Source organism: Ahaetulla prasina, chromosome 2, assembly GCF_028640845.1.
Source record: "Ahaetulla prasina isolate Xishuangbanna chromosome 2, ASM2864084v1, whole genome shotgun sequence".
Taxonomy (NCBI): domain Eukaryota; kingdom Metazoa; phylum Chordata; class Lepidosauria; order Squamata; family Colubridae; genus Ahaetulla; species Ahaetulla prasina.
This window is the reverse complement of record NC_080540.1, coordinates 219,487,872-219,506,359: the sequence shown is the minus strand read 5'-3', so window position 1 is coordinate 219,506,359 and position 18,488 is coordinate 219,487,872. Positions and strand designations below refer to the sequence as shown.

At 41.8% G+C, this 18,488-nt stretch overlaps 1 protein-coding gene across 3 annotated transcripts in view; it reads left to right on the top strand.

Moving 5' to 3' along the window:
- The window catches only part of ADAMTSL1 (ADAMTS like 1), a 288,623-nt gene that overhangs the window by 229,786 nt on the left and 40,349 nt on the right, over positions 1–18,488 (top strand). The window contains exons 16-20 of one of the 3 annotated variants that reach the window (XM_058168821.1): positions 5,647–5,694; positions 7,477–7,687; positions 8,597–8,776; positions 11,745–11,898; positions 12,626–13,766. In XM_058168821.1, the coding sequence (XP_058024804.1) occupies positions 5,647–5,694; positions 7,477–7,687; positions 8,597–8,776; positions 11,745–11,898; positions 12,626–13,766 (1,734 nt within the window). Of the gene's footprint in view, positions 1–5,646; positions 5,695–7,476; positions 7,688–8,596; positions 8,777–11,726; positions 11,899–12,625; positions 13,767–18,488 lie in introns of all 3 variants that reach the window. The other 2 variants (XM_058168823.1, XM_058168822.1) reach the window with 2 other exon arrangements.

The following is an 18,488-nucleotide window of genomic DNA, read 5'->3' as shown; positions in this document are numbered from 1 at the left end:
AAAAAAAGCTTGCTTTGACTTCCTGCTTTGCTGGCTGAGGAACTCTGGGAGTTGAAGTCCACAATAAAATAAAATAAAATAAAATAAAATAAAATAAAATAAAATATTTGTGCAGCTTTCTGAGATTTGGGGTGTTTCTGTAGTGTTTCACTCTAACTACACAAACACACAAAATCTCAGAAAGCTGTATATGGCATTTTGTGAGTGTGTGTGTGTGTGTTTGAGTTGTGTGTGTGTAAAGTGTGAAAGTTGGTTTTTGAGCTTTTTGTGGCAGTGTGAAGTGTGAAGTGCAGCTGCTTTTACATTGTGTGTGAGTCAGTTGTGTTGTGTTGTGTTGTGTGTGTGTAAAGTGTGAAAGTTGGTTTTTGATACCTCTTATTGTTTTTTATACTTTGTTTATTATTTTTATTATTTATTGTTATTGGCCACCAAGCCACGCCCACCAATTAAGCCACGCCCACAGAACCGGTAGGAAAAAATTTTAGATTTCACCCCTGATCTGTATCATTGCTTTCCAAACTGCTGAGCATTTTCTTCTCCTCTGGAACAGGGGTAAAATCCAGCACGGTTTGGAGAACCGTTAGCAGAAATTTTGAAGTTCGGAGAACCGGCAAATACCATCTCTGGCTGGCCCCAGAGTGGGGTGGGAATGGAGTTTTATTTTTATTATTTATTTATTTATTTTATTTATTTATTTATTAAATTTTTATACCGCCCTTCTCCGAAGACTCAGGTCGGTGTACAGCAAAATAAAACACCAATAATCAAAAAATTTTAAAATACAATATCCAGTTAAAAATCTAATTAAATAGCTGTATGTTAAAAATATTAATATTACAGTATCCTTCCCCTGTAATATTAATATTACAGTATCCTTCCCCTGCCATGCCTACCAAGCCACGCCCACAGAAGCTGTAGTAAAAAAATTTGGATTTCACCACTGCTCTGGAAGGATCTTTCTTATTCTTCGTCTCTAATAAAAGAATAAATTGCTATTTTCTGTCTCAAATGCAGCAGATTAAGAGCTGCTGACAACAGCATATATTTTGTTCCTTGCCAAAATTATTTCCTTAGAGCCTCATTTGCATTATTATTTTGTCTATGTTCATGGCAGTGCAGTTTTCAAAATAAGCTCTGCAAGTTAGTTTTCTGATCAGCCAATCAGGATCTTATATACTTCTAGGTATACTCCTAATATGCTATATAGCAATGATGTTAACTTTTGGTGCAGAGTGCTCAAAGCATGAATGCACATGCAAGTGTCGGAACCCCCAAAATGTAATGCAAGTCCCAATCCTTGCATCCACCCCACCCCCCTTGCACCACGTTTTGACTTTCCAGGTTGGTCCAGAAGGCTTTCCAGGCCCAAAATGGGGCACCGGGGAGGGGGGGGCTCACGCAGAGCCCCTGCACCCCGTTTTGGGCCTGGAAAGCCTTCTGCACCAACCTGGAAGTCAAAACATAGTGGGGGGCTACTTCCAGCCTTTGTTGGTGCAGTTGGGCATGACTCTGTATAACTGTCCTGCTGCCGCCGCCGCTCTCTCTTTGCTGGCGCGAATGGCCTGCACCCGCAGCCTCTTTGCCAACACGAGCCCCCTGTGCCCAGTTTTGGGCCTGGAAAGCCTCTTGCACCAACCTGGAAACCAAAATGGGGCACCAGGGGCCTTGCACAATGCCTCCGGGCCCTGTTTTGGCTTCCAGGTTGGTGCAGGAGGTCTTCCAGGCCCAAAATGGAGCACGGGGGAGGAGCGCACATGAATCCCCAAAATGCAATGTGAGCGGTCCCCTGTGCATGCACCCTGTCCTGCACACATGCGCACTTGCTTTCCCCACATGCGCCCCATCCCCTGTGCATGTGCAGCAGAGACCCGAAGATCAGCTGGCCAATGGGAAGCACGCACGCATGTGTGATGGAGCTGGGCTGGGGTAATGGCTGGCGTGCCCACAGAGAGGGCTCTGCGTGCCACCTGTGGCACGTGTGCCATAGTTCGCCATCACGGCTATATAGGCTAACCTGGCTAGTTTGCCTTCTTTCCTTTTTTTTTTCATTCATTGTTCCTCTTTCTCTCCTTTCCTTTGTTTTCTGTTCAGTTATTTATATGTTGGCTTTGTGCCTTTTGAATTCACAAGGAGTTATAAAATCCCAATTGATAGTAATTAATCTGCTGTTGTTCCTCACACAACTATTTTAAACTTTTGATCTGTGTACAGCTTAATTAATCAGAATATCCATTCATTCAGCTTTTCATGGAAAAAGCAGCTGTTTTTGGGGGGGGGAGAAAGAAAACAATATATCATCCAGTATTATTGTATTTGTATCTGAACTGTTGTAAACTGGTATTGCTAAAAAATTATGAAACTATAATTCCCAAGCATGTGAAGTCAACACTGAATTCAAAGGAAAGAAATTGCATACAATTCGAGACATTTTGAGTTATGATAAAGAAAATTAACACTTATATAGGTTTTGTTTTGACATATAAAAACAATGAAAGTATGTTAACCCTTAATTCTTGTAATATTTTAGAAATTATTAGTGATAAGTTATTCAACTTGTTGTATGAAGAGGTTGACTTTTTCTTCTTCTTTTTGACCATCTGGGACTTTAAGGAGTGATCTTGGATTAGACTAGCTACAGTGAGCATAGTCTGAACAGGCAGTTTTTAAAAGTCCCATTGAAATTCATTCATACATACATACATACATACATACATACATACATACATACAGATATATATAGATATAGATATATATATATATTAAAAGGGTAAATAAAAACTAATACCAAATACCATATTTTATAAAATTCTCTCCAAAATACATATTTTCCAAAATCTTGAACAAGAAAGCCAAGTTCAAATAATCAATGGCCATCTCTGCATCCAAAAAGATCCATGAAGCTTTCTTTTTTTCTCCAAGTATTCCAAAATGTCCAACATATTTCTAACGTACTTTAACTGTTTTTTAGGTAAGAACCCACATTGATCCTCATGAATACATTCTTGAAAAAATGTTTTATTCTATCAGCTGGACTCATTATGAACAACTTATACTCATTATTTAATAATGATATTGGCCTGTAGTTTCTTGTTAAAGTCTTGTCCCTCTATTAATGCTTTACTGGCCTCTTTCCAATTCTCTGGCATTTTTCCTCCCTGTAGGATAGAGTTCATCTTGTTTTGTAACAGTTGTAAAAGTTCATCCTCAAAATATTTACAATAAGAACCTGATAATCCATCTAGTCCAGGCGCCTTTCCCAGTTTAATCTTTTTATAGCTTTAGAAATATACTTTATTGGGTGGGTTTATAATATTTTTATTAAGGGCTATATTAAACAGATAAGACAAATACAAAAACATAGTACAAAAACCATAGAAGAGAAAAAAATATTTAGAAAGCACAGGCCCCCCCCAAAAAAACACAGAAAGACAAAGAAAATATAAGAAAGTTCGCCCTTCGTTCTCAATAAATATATTCAGTATTAACAAGTTATTACTGTATCTTACAATACAACCAAACATCTCTTCTTTACATACCTCATCCTATTTTTATAAACTCATTTCTAAATCTTCAGCTCTCCTTATTAATTAGCAAAGATCCAGTAAAAATTTGCAAAAATACCTAATGACCTAAGTATATAATTATCTTTTCCATTTAGTCTAAATTCCCCTCCTCCCTCTTTTAACAATTAAACATTGCCAAAAAAGAAATTAAAACTATTAAACATCTCCAGAAATCATCACTCCTTATTTAGATATCAAAAGACAGTTTAGACAGTTCCAAAAGAAAAACTATCCTATCCAGATAACCATTAAACAGTACTAAAAATAAAAACTTGTTATATAATCGTAATCAGATAAACCAATTTTATATTTTTAGAAACTTTATTTTTATTGTTCTGTTCCTAATCTCACTTTGTTACTCTGTAATCCTCAGTAAATTTGTTTCTTTATTTGTTTTCTCTAGAGAGATGTCACTTTTTTATACAAATTGGAATAATATTGATGAAATGCTTTTTGAACTTTTTGAATACTTTTTAGCTTCATCCATTTGCATTCTCCATTAATACAGTATCTCCTTCATTTTCTAGAGACTTCCCAGATTTATTTGCAAATCATTGGAATTCTATTTGATCATCAAGTTATATTTCACTGTGTTTTACAAAATTGTAGGAGATACTGTAACTCTTTGCTTCAAGAGATCACTACTAGATAGGAAAATCTATAAACATTTCCAAAAATGCCATGCAGAATATGCAGAATTTTCTGATACAGACCAGTGAGAATAAACTTTTATTCTTGTAGTAATATCATCGAATAAATATTTCAGAAAGTTTAGACTTGATTATTGTGACCTAGGCCCAAGTAGTTATTTCCAGACAAAATCAGTCCTTTGTCTTCTTGTTCAGAAACAAGAGACTAGAAACAATTGGAGCAACGTTGCTTTCCTACAAAGAGCCCAGGAGCCGTTGCTGCTCTTTTAAGCCTTATGGGAGGGGCCAATCATTTCCTGGCCTTACTCCTGAGTCATCCTTTTTGCTTTAGCTGCTCTTTCCTTTTGGCAGTTCTTCACATAAGTGACTAGTAACAGGTTCCTCCTGTTCCTCTGCCTCTCTGCTGTCTGCCTCTGGAGGCTCTGGAGTCCGCACATCACTCCAGATGGCCCTGGCCCCATCTTTGCCTCCCACACAGAGCCTTCGTCTGGGCCTTCTCCTGACTGCAGGACTGATCCATTGTCCTTCCCAGCCTCCTCACTGTCCGACTCTGCAGCTCTGCAGGCTGCTGGTGGACCACAACATTGATGGCAAAAACAAAGTTCTCCATCTGATGTAAATGTCATTGTTAAGGTGGCAAAAGAGGAAAATAATTAAATACTTGATGGGGAAGCCATAACTATATGACTTAATTTCAGTTACTTTTAAATGAAAAACAAACTATAGCTAAGGCTGATACATCCTTTAGAGTCTAGCCTACTGCATCCCATTCAAACCAAATACAGCCATCAAAGAAGAGTAGGTTGTGTATCTCTGTTTTGGCCTAGGAGCTTGAATTTCCTGTTGAAGCAGCTGAAATCTGTTTAGCTCAGGGGTGTCCAAACTTGGTCCCTTTAAGACTTTTGGACTTCAACTCCCAGAGTCCCTCAGCCAGCAAAGCTGGCTGAGGAACTCTGGGAGTTGAAGTCCAAAAGTCTTAAAGGGACCAAGTTTGGACACCCCTGATTTAGCTACTTGTGCTTAAAAATTGGCATTACACTCCAACAAATAAGTGACAGATTGGAATGCACTTCCTTAACAAGCCAAATGACATTCCACCGTGATGAGGATACGGAGGACTACTGCAAATGTATTTTATTTTGAAAGAAGAAACAATACATTGTTAGACTTCAAGTTATTGAGTTATTAGCCAACAAATAAGCATGGACTACCCAACAGACTCAATGACATTAAAGGAACAGTGTTTATTAATTCATTAAATCGGGCATTAATAATATAGCCATATATCTGTTCTCTCTTATTTTGCTCATTCTCATTCAACCTAAATGTTTAAAAATCCTACAGTTTGAAAATGAATGGGCATATATGGTAAGGCACCTTGAAATGTGTTAAATAAATTAAATAACTAGAATTTTTTTAAAAATCCATTGTAGTCCCAAAAGTACTTTTTCAAGAGGCAACTGGACTAATACCACTGCAAGGTTAGAAACTTTATATATTTTCTAAAAGGCAAAGCACATAAGTTACATTTGTATTATTATTAGCAAAAGAAAAGTAGTAATTTTGATCCAATTTGTCACTCTGAGAGCACTGCCAAAATCAATAAAAAAAGTTAAGGGGTGGATTCAAATGGTGACCAGATAAGTTTTTTTAAAAATAATTTTTATTAAGCTTTTCACCCTTAAAAACAAAATGAAGAAAAAATACAACAACAAAAAAAACACATTAAAAACACATAACAAACAAAGCGTTACATATTTTACAGCTTGTATCGGCAATGGTATATATTCTCTGTTCTTTTTTTTTACTCAATCCTATACATACTTATATTTACATTCTATTATTCTATTTACCAATCCAATAATTTACATTTCCTAATTTTAACTTAGTTAGGTTAACAATCCAATTTATAATTTTGATTTCTTTTTTTCAAACAATCATATAATTTGTTCCACACTTTGTAATATTCCAACTCTTCCCTTTCCTTAATTTCTAACGTCATCCTGTCCATTTCTGCACATTGTAAAAAATTTTGGATTATTATTTCCTCCCTTGGAACATTATTTTGTTTCTATACATGTGCTACGGTGATCCTAGCTGCCGTTAATAAATGAAGTATTAGGTATTGCAAAGATTTATCCATTTTTGAACTAATTATTCCCAATAGATAAAATTCCAGTTTAAATTCCATTTTTATTTGGGTAATTCCCTCTAGCCAATTTTTTATTTTTTGCCAAAAAATTTTTTATCTTGGGGCACATCCACCACATATGGTGGGATGTGCCTAGCTTATACCCACATCTCCAACAATTTGGTGGTAAATTTGGGAACATTTTGGCCAGTCCCGCTGGTGCCAGATGCCATCTATGGAACATTTTATACAAATTTTCTTTATAGGCTACTGCCATTGTTAATTTATAATTTCTATCCCACAATCTGTCCCATTTTTCTAATTCTATATTATGCCTGAAGTTTTTTGCCCAACAGATCATCGTTTCTTTTGGTGATCAGATAAGATTTATCATGCCTTTAAATCCATGTAATTATTTATTAAATTTACCCTGCTGTTCTTCAAAAGGTTGTTCAAAATAGTAAAACAAGAGTGTAAAATACAGGTAATCCTTGACTTACAATTCATTTAGTGACAGTTCAAAGTTACAACAGTATTGAAAAAAGTGACTTATGACCGTTTTTCACATCTTTTAGCATCCCCATGGTCACATGATCAAAATTCAGGTACTTGGCAATTGGTTCATATTTATGACAGTTGCAGTGTCCCAAGGTCATACAATCTCCTTTTGCGACCTTCTGACAAGGAAAGTCAATGAAAGTCAAGGAAAGCCAGATTCACTTAACAACCGGGTTACTAACTTTTCAACTGCAGTGATTCACTTAACAACAGAGGCAAAAAAGGTCAAAAAATGGGGCAAAACAAATGTTTCATTAACAACAGAAATGTTGGGTTAAATTGGTCATAAGTCAAGTTTTATACTGCTGTATAAAACACAACAGTAAAATTAAATGGATTTGAAATCCAGGTAAGTAAACATATTGATGTATTTTAAATTCTGGATCCAGAATAAGTTACTTTAGCATGGTTCACAGTGACATCCATTGGATTTACTACTAGGTAAGAATCATGGAGGATACACCTGGATTCAACCTAGCATAGAATCGGAATGAAACCAAAATTATTATTTTTTGCATAATTATGGAATATGTTTTCTTTTACTTCATAATCTTTTTCTTGGCTTTCCTTTCAGGTGGGAGATGGGAAAATGGAGCTCTTGCAGTCTCACCTGCGGTGTGGGATTGCAAATCCGCGAGGTCTTCTGCACTCATCTCCTCTCACGAGAGACTAATGAGACAGTGACTTTGGAGGATAAGCTATGTCACAAACCCAAGCCTACAGGAGTACAAGCCTGCAACCGTTTTGACTGTCCTCCATCTTGGTACCTTCAAGAATGGCAACAGGTAAACTCCAGTTCCCAAGGGAAAAAACCTACCTGTATCTATTGGTGGCTGGAAATGGGAGGGCTACTAATCTTAGAATCATAAATTCCATTTATGCTTTGATTTGTTGCCCACTGACCTCAGGTGAAACCCTATTCGGTTCTTTTTGCTGATTTGAGGAAAAACCCCATCCAGCAAATTCCTATCTTACATCCACTTTTATCTACTGATTGTTTTATCTAGAAATATTAGTGAAGCCTTTGAATTCTTTCAGACAAAGTCTGTCTAAAAGTTCTAAAGTTTTAATATTTGGGCAGGAGAGTTTTTGTCAGCGTGGTTCACAATATCTTGCTGCTTTCAATAGAATGAGGAAAACAACATTGCACTATTGTACATGTTCCACCCCTTTGGGCAGGTGCATGCTGTCAAAACAAACATAGAAAAAGGACAGACATTGTGATGCAATTGTCACACACACACACACAAACACATGTCCAAATACTACAAATCACTGGCTCTTGGTAATGCTCCACAGGTTTAATGTTTTGGCTGTTCAAGTATGTCCTTTTAATTAGAAACATTTTTTTAAATTAGAAAGCCAACTTTGTTTTCAGCCATTATCTTATCTCTTTCCTTTTGCTTTCTTTCCAAAAGAAAGTAGATATAGCATCTCTTTAACACAAAGTGGCCTAAAGTGTTTGTATTATTACATCTTTTTCAGCCTTTGTTTTATTGTCAAAGAGAAAGGGCTTTATAAAACCCAGAACGCATATTAAAAACCTGCCCCAGAATATTCTATCATAAGGCCTGCTATTCCACATGCTGTTTGAAGCAACCCATTAACTTTTATGAGATACCAATCAATTTGTGGAAGCCCATTGCTGCTCATGTTTCTCAGGCTCATAAGCTTCTGCTGCAAATGTTCTCCAGTGTTCACAGACATGCGGAGGTGGCATTGAGAGACGGGAAGTTCTTTGCAAGCAACGCATGGCGGATGGAAGTTTTCTAGAACTTCCAGAAACTTTTTGTTCCACTTCACGGCCAGCTTCCCAACAAGCCTGCAAGAATAAGGACTGCCCCCCTGAATGGCTCCTCTCGGATTGGACACAGGTATGAAGTAGTAGTAGAAATAGAAACTGGATTATTATTATTATTATTGTTTCCTTCTCTTTGCACAACCTGAATTTTACTTTTGATACAGTACTATCGTTTTGTTAAGGTAGTATTTCCCACTAAAGTTTTGTAATCTCTAGATTAGGTTTATGCCAGGTATAAAGACAGCTGTTAATTCATAATTGAGAACATATATTTTTCTTATTATTGGATTTAGACTCTTTTGGGTTGACCCAATTATGCCAGGTAATATTATTATTAGTAAAGCTATAGGCCTGTGATTGCGAACCTATGGCATGTGCCACAAGTGGCACGCAGAACCCTCTCTATGGGCACGCCAGCCGTCGCCCCAGCCCAGCTCCACCGCGCATGTGCGTGCGCCTCCTGCCAGCTTGTCTTTGGCATGCATGCGCTGGGGAAAGGGCGCATGCAGAGGCCGTGTGCGCATGCATGCGCAGGGGGTGGGGTGCATGTACGGGGGTGTGCAGGTTGGTGCAAAAGGCTTTCCAGGCCCAAAACAAGGTGGGGCACTTGCAGGGGACGTGTGTGCGCATGCGCGAGGGGGCAGGGGGCATGCATAGGGGGTGCAGGTTGGTGCAGGAGGCTTTCCAGGCCCAAAACATGCCCCATTTTGGCTTCCAGGCTGGTGCTGGAGGCTTTCCAGACACAAAACAAGGTTCAGGGGGCCCCACACCCCATTTTGGGCCTGGAAAGCCTCCTGCACCAACCTGGAAGCCAAAACAGAGCATGGGGGGGTGGGGCGCATGTACGAGGGGGCACATGCACGGGGGGGCGTGCATGTGCGGGGGCACTCGCATTGCATTTTGGGCCTTCGGGCACGCAGGAGTGTTTTGGGCTTGGCTTCTGCTATATATATTAAATTTCAGTGGATTGGTGAGTAAGTGAGACATTTCTGTTATCACTGTTATCATTGATCTATCAACTATGACAGCCCCTGATAAAATTCCAAGGAATATTTACTGGAACATTGTTAGAAATCTACGATCAATGTAAGAATATTAAGGCTGGGGCCAGTTTTTTTTTAAACAGTTTTTTTGTGCTCAAACTATAGAGCAAAATTAAGAATATACTTCAGAAGAATATTTAGACTTTCTACTAGTCTTGTATATATTTGCTATCTAATTCACATGCCTTTTTTATGTGAATTATATTCTGCTGACCTATGATCCTTAACTAAGTATGGCTTTTCCTCTTCCTCCTGCTCATTTCTTTCCATTCCTCCTTCGTCCAAGAAGCAAGCAATTAATTTGATTGTTGAAAAACATTATATTCATGCCAGGATGGATGTGCACAATGTAACAAGCTTAACTAATGGGTAATGATCTAGCCTGACAGCCCAGCCAAATAAATAGATTATCTAGATAAATCTGCTGTTAGAACATGTACCCTCTCTGAGGTAAATAGACATCTGTCTATTCCTGAGGCAGTGTTCATTATTTTGCTTTTAATCATTTAAGGTATACATTGGAATCTATGCTACCCAAATTTTTAGATAACAAAACTGTTTTCTTCCACACTTGGGAATATTTCATTTCTTTTTCTTACATTCTAACTTCTAGGTTTATGATCCTCCTCTTCTAAATATTTATTTTATTTAGATTTATATGGCCACCCAATTTGTGTGATCGCAACTCAATAAAACCAAATGAAAACCCCCAAATTACATTTCAAACCAACACAATCAACAAAAACAAAGCATATAATCAGGGCCCATCAACACAGATTCTGCCTCCCAAAGACAGGGTCATCTACTGCATCATCCTGGCCTAAAGCCTGGGGAAAAAGCAAACCTCTGAAGCTTTCCTAAAAACTAGCAGGTTTGGGGGACAATTGATTTGGGGGAGATGGGGAGACGTCTTTCAAAAGGGCAGGTGCTGCAACTGAGAAGACACATATTCTAAATCCCATCAGATGATGTTGCTTTGGGACTTGGAGCATCTTATATAGCATGTAGGATAGACAGATAGTCCAATAAAGGAGAATATTAGTAACTCAGGATTGAAATGAGGGGTTGCTTGGTGCTCTCTGAGCTTGGTTGTTTACTTGCCATCGTTTCATTACAGTGCACTGATGATGCTACCTAGTTTGGGTAATGAAACAGCACAAGTGGTCTGGCAAATAATCCAGTCCTGTGCCTGTTGGGTTTCATAGTCATAACCAGTACCTTGAATAGCACCTGGTAGCCTATACAGTTCATGCATTTCATGTATTATATGCCCGTGTCAATGTGACACGGGCATATAACCTATCATTTGCACTGAGCATTATATAAGGGCAGTCCCATGAAGAATGCATTGCAATAGATGTAAACCGTTTTTGATGCTTCAGTTGGCACAATCAGTATGCAAGCTGGAGTTTTGCAAAGGCCCTCCCATCCACCACTGCCACCACCTTGAGCAGAAGTTCTGAGTCCAGGAGAACCCCCTACATTTGCACTGTTTCTGACAGATCCAGAATGTAACGGTGCACACAGTTTTGGGTGCTCCACAGTTATTTAACTTACTGCTGTATGAAGTGCATTAGCTTCCAGGTGCTGGCTCCATGTTAAGATCCTGGTTACCACCTTTAAAGCCCTACATAGCACAGGATGAAATTATTTGCAGATTGCACCTCCCTGAAGATATTGGCCTACCCTAGTAGGTTAGATAGGGTGGGTGCAGTCCACTCCCTTGCCACCTGAAGGGATCTCCGAGAATGCAGCCCCTCCTTCCTGGGAATCCAGACTACATTCCACCATAGATACACCCTTTTGGCGACATCCCAGCTGCTTTGAACGGCTCCCACCTGAGATCTAAGGAAATCTCTACTCTTAACGTTCCAGAGGGCCATGAAGATCTGGCTATCCCTCAAGCATTGGGGGTTGAGCAAGAGTTAACTCCAAGGTTAACAGATAGTAACTAATTAACATTTAATCTTTCCTAAGCAGCTGTTGTTCTGTTCCCAGTGTTCTGTTAGCTGTGGAGAGGGAACCCAGACACGAAATGCCATTTGTAGGAAAATGCTAAATACTGGACTTTCTGCCATTGTGAACTCATCACTGTGCCCATCTCTGCCACTCTCCTCCTTGGTCAGACCATGTGTGCTCATGACTTGTGCAAGTGAGTATAGAAGAATATCTGGAAGGGAATTGGGAAGACTGGGACAATTTCCTGGCCAAACAAAATACACAGGGGCTAAGGAAATTAAAGGCAAAATGTTTAGAGGGGCATAGTTTGGGGAAGGATAACATAATACTGTAATTATTAACATTAATAGCAGGACAGTGCCAGAGTAACGTGTTTTATACATTCATTTAAATCAGGGGTGCCCACTCTCTTTCAATCAAATGGATACAATCCAAAACATGGGCAAGATCAAGTCAAGGAAGTAGATGAAAGCAGAACAGCAGAGAAAATATATTTGTTTTAAATTTAAAGATTATAATTAATGTGGATATCGAGTGCAAAGTGGTTTGGAATAGGCATTACTAGTGCTTCCTTAAATCAAACATGCATTTCTTTGGGATCAGAAGGCTACAGCACAAGCCTAGAAAGTGATGCAGTCTTCTTAAAGGAGGTACTGCATTTTATGGCCCATCTGTAGATACCCATGCAAATGACATCTCAGGCTTAAATTTTCTGTAGTAACTTCCCCATTAAATGTCCTGTATTGCAGACGATATGATGGGATCGCCCATCAGTGATACGGAGTCCATGCAGGAAACACATACATGGGCATAGGAGCATTAATGGAAAGGAAAAAGAATCCTTTAGTCCTTTAGTCTATTAGGTTGAACGTGCAAATGTGATGTGACACCATATCCTAATAATGTTACTTGCGTTCCAGGATATCAGAGACCAGCTCACAAGCAACCCCCTTTAATACTGGCTCAAAAGAAAGTTTTTATCCAGACACGAAAGCAAAAGAAGTTGCATTTTGTTGTTGGTGGATACGCCTACCTGTTGCCCAAGACTTCCGTCATTCTTCGATGCCCCGTGAGACGATTCCGGAAGCCAATGATTACGTGGGAGAAAGATGGCAAACGACTCATCAGCTCTGTTCACGTTACAGTCGCGCCGTATGGATATATGAAGATCCATCGATTAAAACCCTCAGATACCGGCACATACACTTGCACAGCAGGACCAGCTCAGGAACATTTTGTGATTAAACTCATAGGAGGCCACAACAAATGTACTGCCACCTTGTCATCTGGGATAAAAGAAGACGAATCCTCAAGGAAAGTCAGTCTGAACAAAGCTTTACACGGCCAGGAGAAGCATCAGAATAAAATTCTCTTCAACGGAAGCAAAACTGAAAAACGAGGACTTGCCTCTGGTCCCAGCCACCAGTATGATGACATTGTCTCAAGGCTTCTGGAATACAGAGGCTGGCCTCGGGTGAGTGCAGAGCCATGGGAAGCCCAGGACTCCACAGAGAGAAATATTTCTTCAGAGGAAGACCAGGGTCAGGACTACAACCTGCCTTTCACTATGGTGGTCAATCAAAATCGTTTAGATGACATCTTAAAGAATTTGTCTCAACAGCCTGAGGAATTGAAGGATGTCTATAGCAAGCAGCTTATCTCCCAGCTGGCCCATGAAATTTTCAAGAGCCATTTGGAGCATCAGGAATCTTTTTTCAAAACCCAGGGAAGCAGAGTCAGTTCTGCTTCAGTGGAATTTCCATTCACTAAGCATTTTTCTGAGTTTAACAGATTATTGAGAACATCTTCCTCCGAAGCCCACTTGGCGACATCTCTAGAACTCGTAAATGGTTCACGTGGGCCGCACAAGAAACCTGCCATCTTGAAGAAGATCTCTGCAGCACAGCAACTATCCGCGTCTGAGGTTGTCACCCATTTGGGGCACACTGTGGTTCTAGCCAGTGGGACATTAAGTGTACTTCTTCACTGTGAGTCTGTTGGAAATCCAAAGCCAATCATTACCTGGGCGAAGAATGGAGAAGCTGTGCAGTACAACAAGAGGTAATAAAATACTAATTTTATCTACACAGACATACAAATTACATACAAAATTTTGATTTTTCTTTATTTTCGTGCATTCTTTTTACATTGTCGAATGGCATTTTTTTTCAAAACACATTATTTTGACTGTCATACTAATGGATGTGTTAGAGATTATTCTACAGGAGCAGATAATTGGTTGAGTAAAACTCTTAGTTGTTTAAAATCTAGGACATTCATTCCTAATTTGAGATCACCCATATATGTTGGATTACAGTTTATAAAATCCCCAGCCCCCAATTGTTGAACATAATCATGGGGAAACTAAAAAAAAAACCCCAGGTTTAATTCTACTCTGCTGTAGAAATGAAGCAGAATAATAGACTATTATACTTTAGAGTGGAGGAAAAATATAATATAGATAGCTAGATAGATACTATAGATAGATAGATAGATAAATAGATAGATGATAAATAGATAAATAGATAATGATATAGATAGATAGATAGATAGATAGATAGATAGATAGATAGATAGATAGATAGATAGATAGATAGATAATTATGTGGAGATCCAATATTTGTCAACCAAAACGATATTAAGAGGGAAATATCTGCCCTGAAAAACATCAAAAGGAAAAATATTTAAGCAATATTACTCTTTCCATTTTCTTCTCAGAAATATAATTAAAATTTTGCCAAGATACTGAATTTGAGGATCTGGTTCAGCTTAAACTAATTCTTACTATAAGCAACTTCCTTCCCCATCACCCATAATTTGGCATCTGAAAAGAAACTCATATTGCCCCTTGTGATATAGTTGATACCTGTAATGGGTGATTTAGCCCAGATGCAACCTGCCCCGAGACTATTTTAGAAATGAGAGAAATAAATTGCGATCCTAGTGTAAAGGCATCTATGATATAACTTTGCAATATGTGTCAAGAGAATGCTTGAACCAAAGATACCCGAGCAAACTGTGGGGAATGAGTGTATCAAATGGAAATAGTGTCCATTTATCAAAAATCACATTACTGTACATAAAAAATGCTAGGAAGACTTGCAGCAGCATGTAGGTTATAAAGCAAGCTTGCCACACATTTTTCTAGTTAAGGATTTCGGTTCCTTTTGAAACACTAAATACATATGATATTCATATTACAGAGGTCAGGTCCCTTCTCAGTTACCTCTGAGTTTTGGGGGGAGGGAAACTAAGAATCCCTAAGTAATTCCTAACAATATCAATGAATAACAATCCTTGGGATTTATTAAAGGAAAACCATGATCGTGAACTTAAATTTATTTATTATTTATTTATTTCGATTTTTATACCGCCCTTCTCCCGGAGGACTCAGGGCGGTGTACAGCCAAGTAAAAATTCAATATATAAACATTAAAAGAAGTTAAAAAGAAATATTATAATGTGGCCGAAATTTTAAAACCATTTAAAATCTTAAAACATAAATACCCCAATAAAATTTCAATCCAGTCCCGCTTGAATAAATAGGTGCGTTTTCAGCTCACGCCGAAAGGTCCGAAGATCTTGAGGACTACCATATGGCTAGCCTAAGACCACTAAACAGTATTGAACTCTTGACCTGGGGCTTTATATAATAATTTTGCTATTAGCCATGTGTTAATATCTAAGACTATGTTGTTTGTGAAGTTACTTAAAAGTGCTGATGTGCTGGAAAGGATACAGGTAGTCCTCAACTTAGTGACCATTTAAACAGCACTGAAAAAAACAGACTTGCGACTGGTGCTTGCACTTAAAATTGTCACAGAATGCCCCGTGGTCACATGAACAAAATCTGGGCACTTGGCAACCAGCATGTATTTTCGAGAGTTGTCACGTGCCACAGTCACGTGATCACCATTTGCAAACCTACTTCTGCGCATGTCCAAGATGGCGCCGCCCTGCTGATCGGGGGAGCGGCGACGGGCCTTTTCTGGGGGGGGCCTTAGTGACATCTTGGGCCCCCGCCCTGATGGAGGAAGAACTAGCCACCCGAAAGAGGGGTGGCTGGGCGCTGTGCGACTCCGAGGGGCGTTGGGAGGAGCCCCGGAGTCACGGCGCCTTGTGGGTAATCCTGGCAGCCTGCTGAGCCGCCGCCGGCCTTTTCGGCATTTTGGCGGCGGCGGCGGTGGGGGGGCATTGGTATCGCGGACCCCCTGGACCCCTGCCTGGAGGACTCGGGCAATTCGAGGATGGGTTTTGGAGCTGGGCGTCTTCGGGGGTGATGGGAGGAGCCCCGGAGGGGCTGCGCCCCAATGAAGATCTGGAGGGCCGCCCGGGCTCCATCGGCCTCTTTGAACTCTCGGCGGCGGCGGTGGCGGCCTGGTTCTCTTTGTCGGGTGTTGGCGCCGGTGGAACCCCGGGACTGCTGGCGGGACTTGGCGACTGGTGCCCCCTCCCGGATGGTGGGGATTTCAGTGGCCTGCTTGCGGTGGCGATGGGGCTTTCCCGGCGGCGATGGCCGGGCGGAGGCGGTAGGCGGCGGCGGCCTGCCCCGGTGCTTTGAGGCGGCGGATGGCCCGGTAGGCCCAAGGTGGTTTGTGGCCTTGCCCTAGTGGTGTGGATATCTGGTGGTGCCTGAGGAAGGCCCACGGGCCCAACGGATACCCCTCCATTATTTAACATCTTTAAATAACATCTTTATCATCGTTCCTCCCCCCCTTCTTCCATAGTCCACCCCTGGTTGCTTGTATGGGGTGGTGAATTGACTGAGTCAGCGGTTTGGTCATCTACCGCACATGGATTACCTCTAACTGTTTCCCATCAGGACAGACTGGTCATGGTCACTTTACCATCTGCTTTGTCATCTGCTATCATCTTGACCAGCCCAGGATGGGCCTTTTGCCGGACCTTCTCAGTGATGCGAACATTTACTGCGGCTGACCTACTTGCCCTGCGAGATGCCCCTCTCTCGCGGGTTTGGCCCTCCAGATTATCGAGGGCCCACCTTGAGGACGGGCTTTGGAGTCCCGAGAGGTGGCATGCGAAAAATAGGAGGCTTAGGGGTTTTTTAATTAGTTGTTTTAATAGATTTTTTAAAGGGAGTTTTAATGGGGATTTTAAGGGTTAGGAGGGGGGGAGGGATTGGATGGGTAGGAGAGAGAACCCGTCGGGGAGGGATCCAGCCCCTGTGCTTGTTCGCGACCTTGTTACATCTGGTCTGAAGGCAGGGGGGGAGGGTTCTGTTCCAGGACTAGAGGGCTGTCCAATCTGTACGGTAAGTGGGAGAGGCAGATATGGCGGAGGGGGCCGTATCGAGTGTTGGGAGCACGTGTTCGATGTTTGACGGCGATCACGTGCTCCGGCCCTCAGTCCCTACCCGTTCCTCAGGCGGCCATGATCCTCAGAGCCTGGATCTTCGGTTGATGTTATGTAATGCCCGGTCCGTGGCTAATAAAGCCCCCCTGATTTGCGATCTTATTCAGGGGAGTCCGGACCTTATGGGCATTACGGAGACCTGGTTGGGTCCGGAGGGTTCCCTCGTTGAGCTGTGCCCTCCAGGTTTCCGAGCATTTCATCAGCCGAGGCCCAAGGTAGGGGTGGGGGTGGGGGTTGTCATTAAGGAAGATCTAGAACCGAGGGAGGCCACTGTTCCTCAGATTGCCGGTTGTGAATCCCTCTATGTGAGGTGGGGCCATAGGAATCAGTTGGGCTTGTTGATCGCGACCTGGCTCCTTGCTGCGTGACCACAGCCCTGCCCGAGCTGTTGGAGGTACTTGCCTCTGTGGCGGTTGAGACCCCCAGACTTATAGTCATGGGGGATTTCAACTTGCCATCGGCTGGCTTGCTATCGACTGCAGCTCGGGAGTTCCAGGCTTCCATGACGGCCTTGGACCTGATTCGGGTAAATGATGGCCCCACGCACATGGGGGGAGGCACACTGGACCTGATTTATATCTCTGGTCAGTGGTTAAATGATCTGGAATTAGATGATTTAGTAACAGAACCGATGTCATGGTCCGATCATTTTCTCCTTCGACTAGACTTCCGAACCGCCATCCACCATCGCAGGGAGACGGAACCTATACGGTGGTTCCATCCCAGGCGCCTGATGGACCCTGAGAGGTTCCGGACGGAGCTTGGGCCATTCCCTGAGGATCTGGCCCACGGCACGACTGAGGAACTAGTTGCGGCCTGGGAGCGGGCCGCGGCTGGGGCCTTGGACCGTGTCGTGCCTTTGCGACCTCTGACCCGGCGCAGATCTCGTTTGGCCCCTTGGTTCTCCGAGGGGCTGAGGGAGATGGAACGCCGGGGAAGGCGTCTAGAGAGCACCTGGAGGCCCAGCCGTCCCGAAGCTGATCGGACACTAGTTAGGTCCTATTCTAGGACCTACCTAGTGGCAATGAGGGAGGCGAGGCGCTCATATGCCTCCACCCTCATTGCGTCGGCAGATAACCGCCCGGCCGCCCTGTTTCGGGTGACCTGCTCCCTCCTTCATCAGGAGGTGCGGGATGACCCGTTGCAGGGACGTGCTGAGGAGTTTAGTGGTTATCTATACGATAAAATCGCTCAGTTCCGGGATGGTCTGGACCGAAATTGGGATGATCCAAGCGAGGGAGAGGAGACACGTCTTGTTGAGTCCATTTGGGATGAGTTTGACCCTGTGGCTCCCGAGGACGTGGACAGGTTGTTGGGGAGACTTCACGCCACTACATGTTTACTGGACCCGTGTCCTTCCTGGCTGGTACTGGCCACTCAGGAGGTGACACGAGGCTGGCTCCAGGAGAT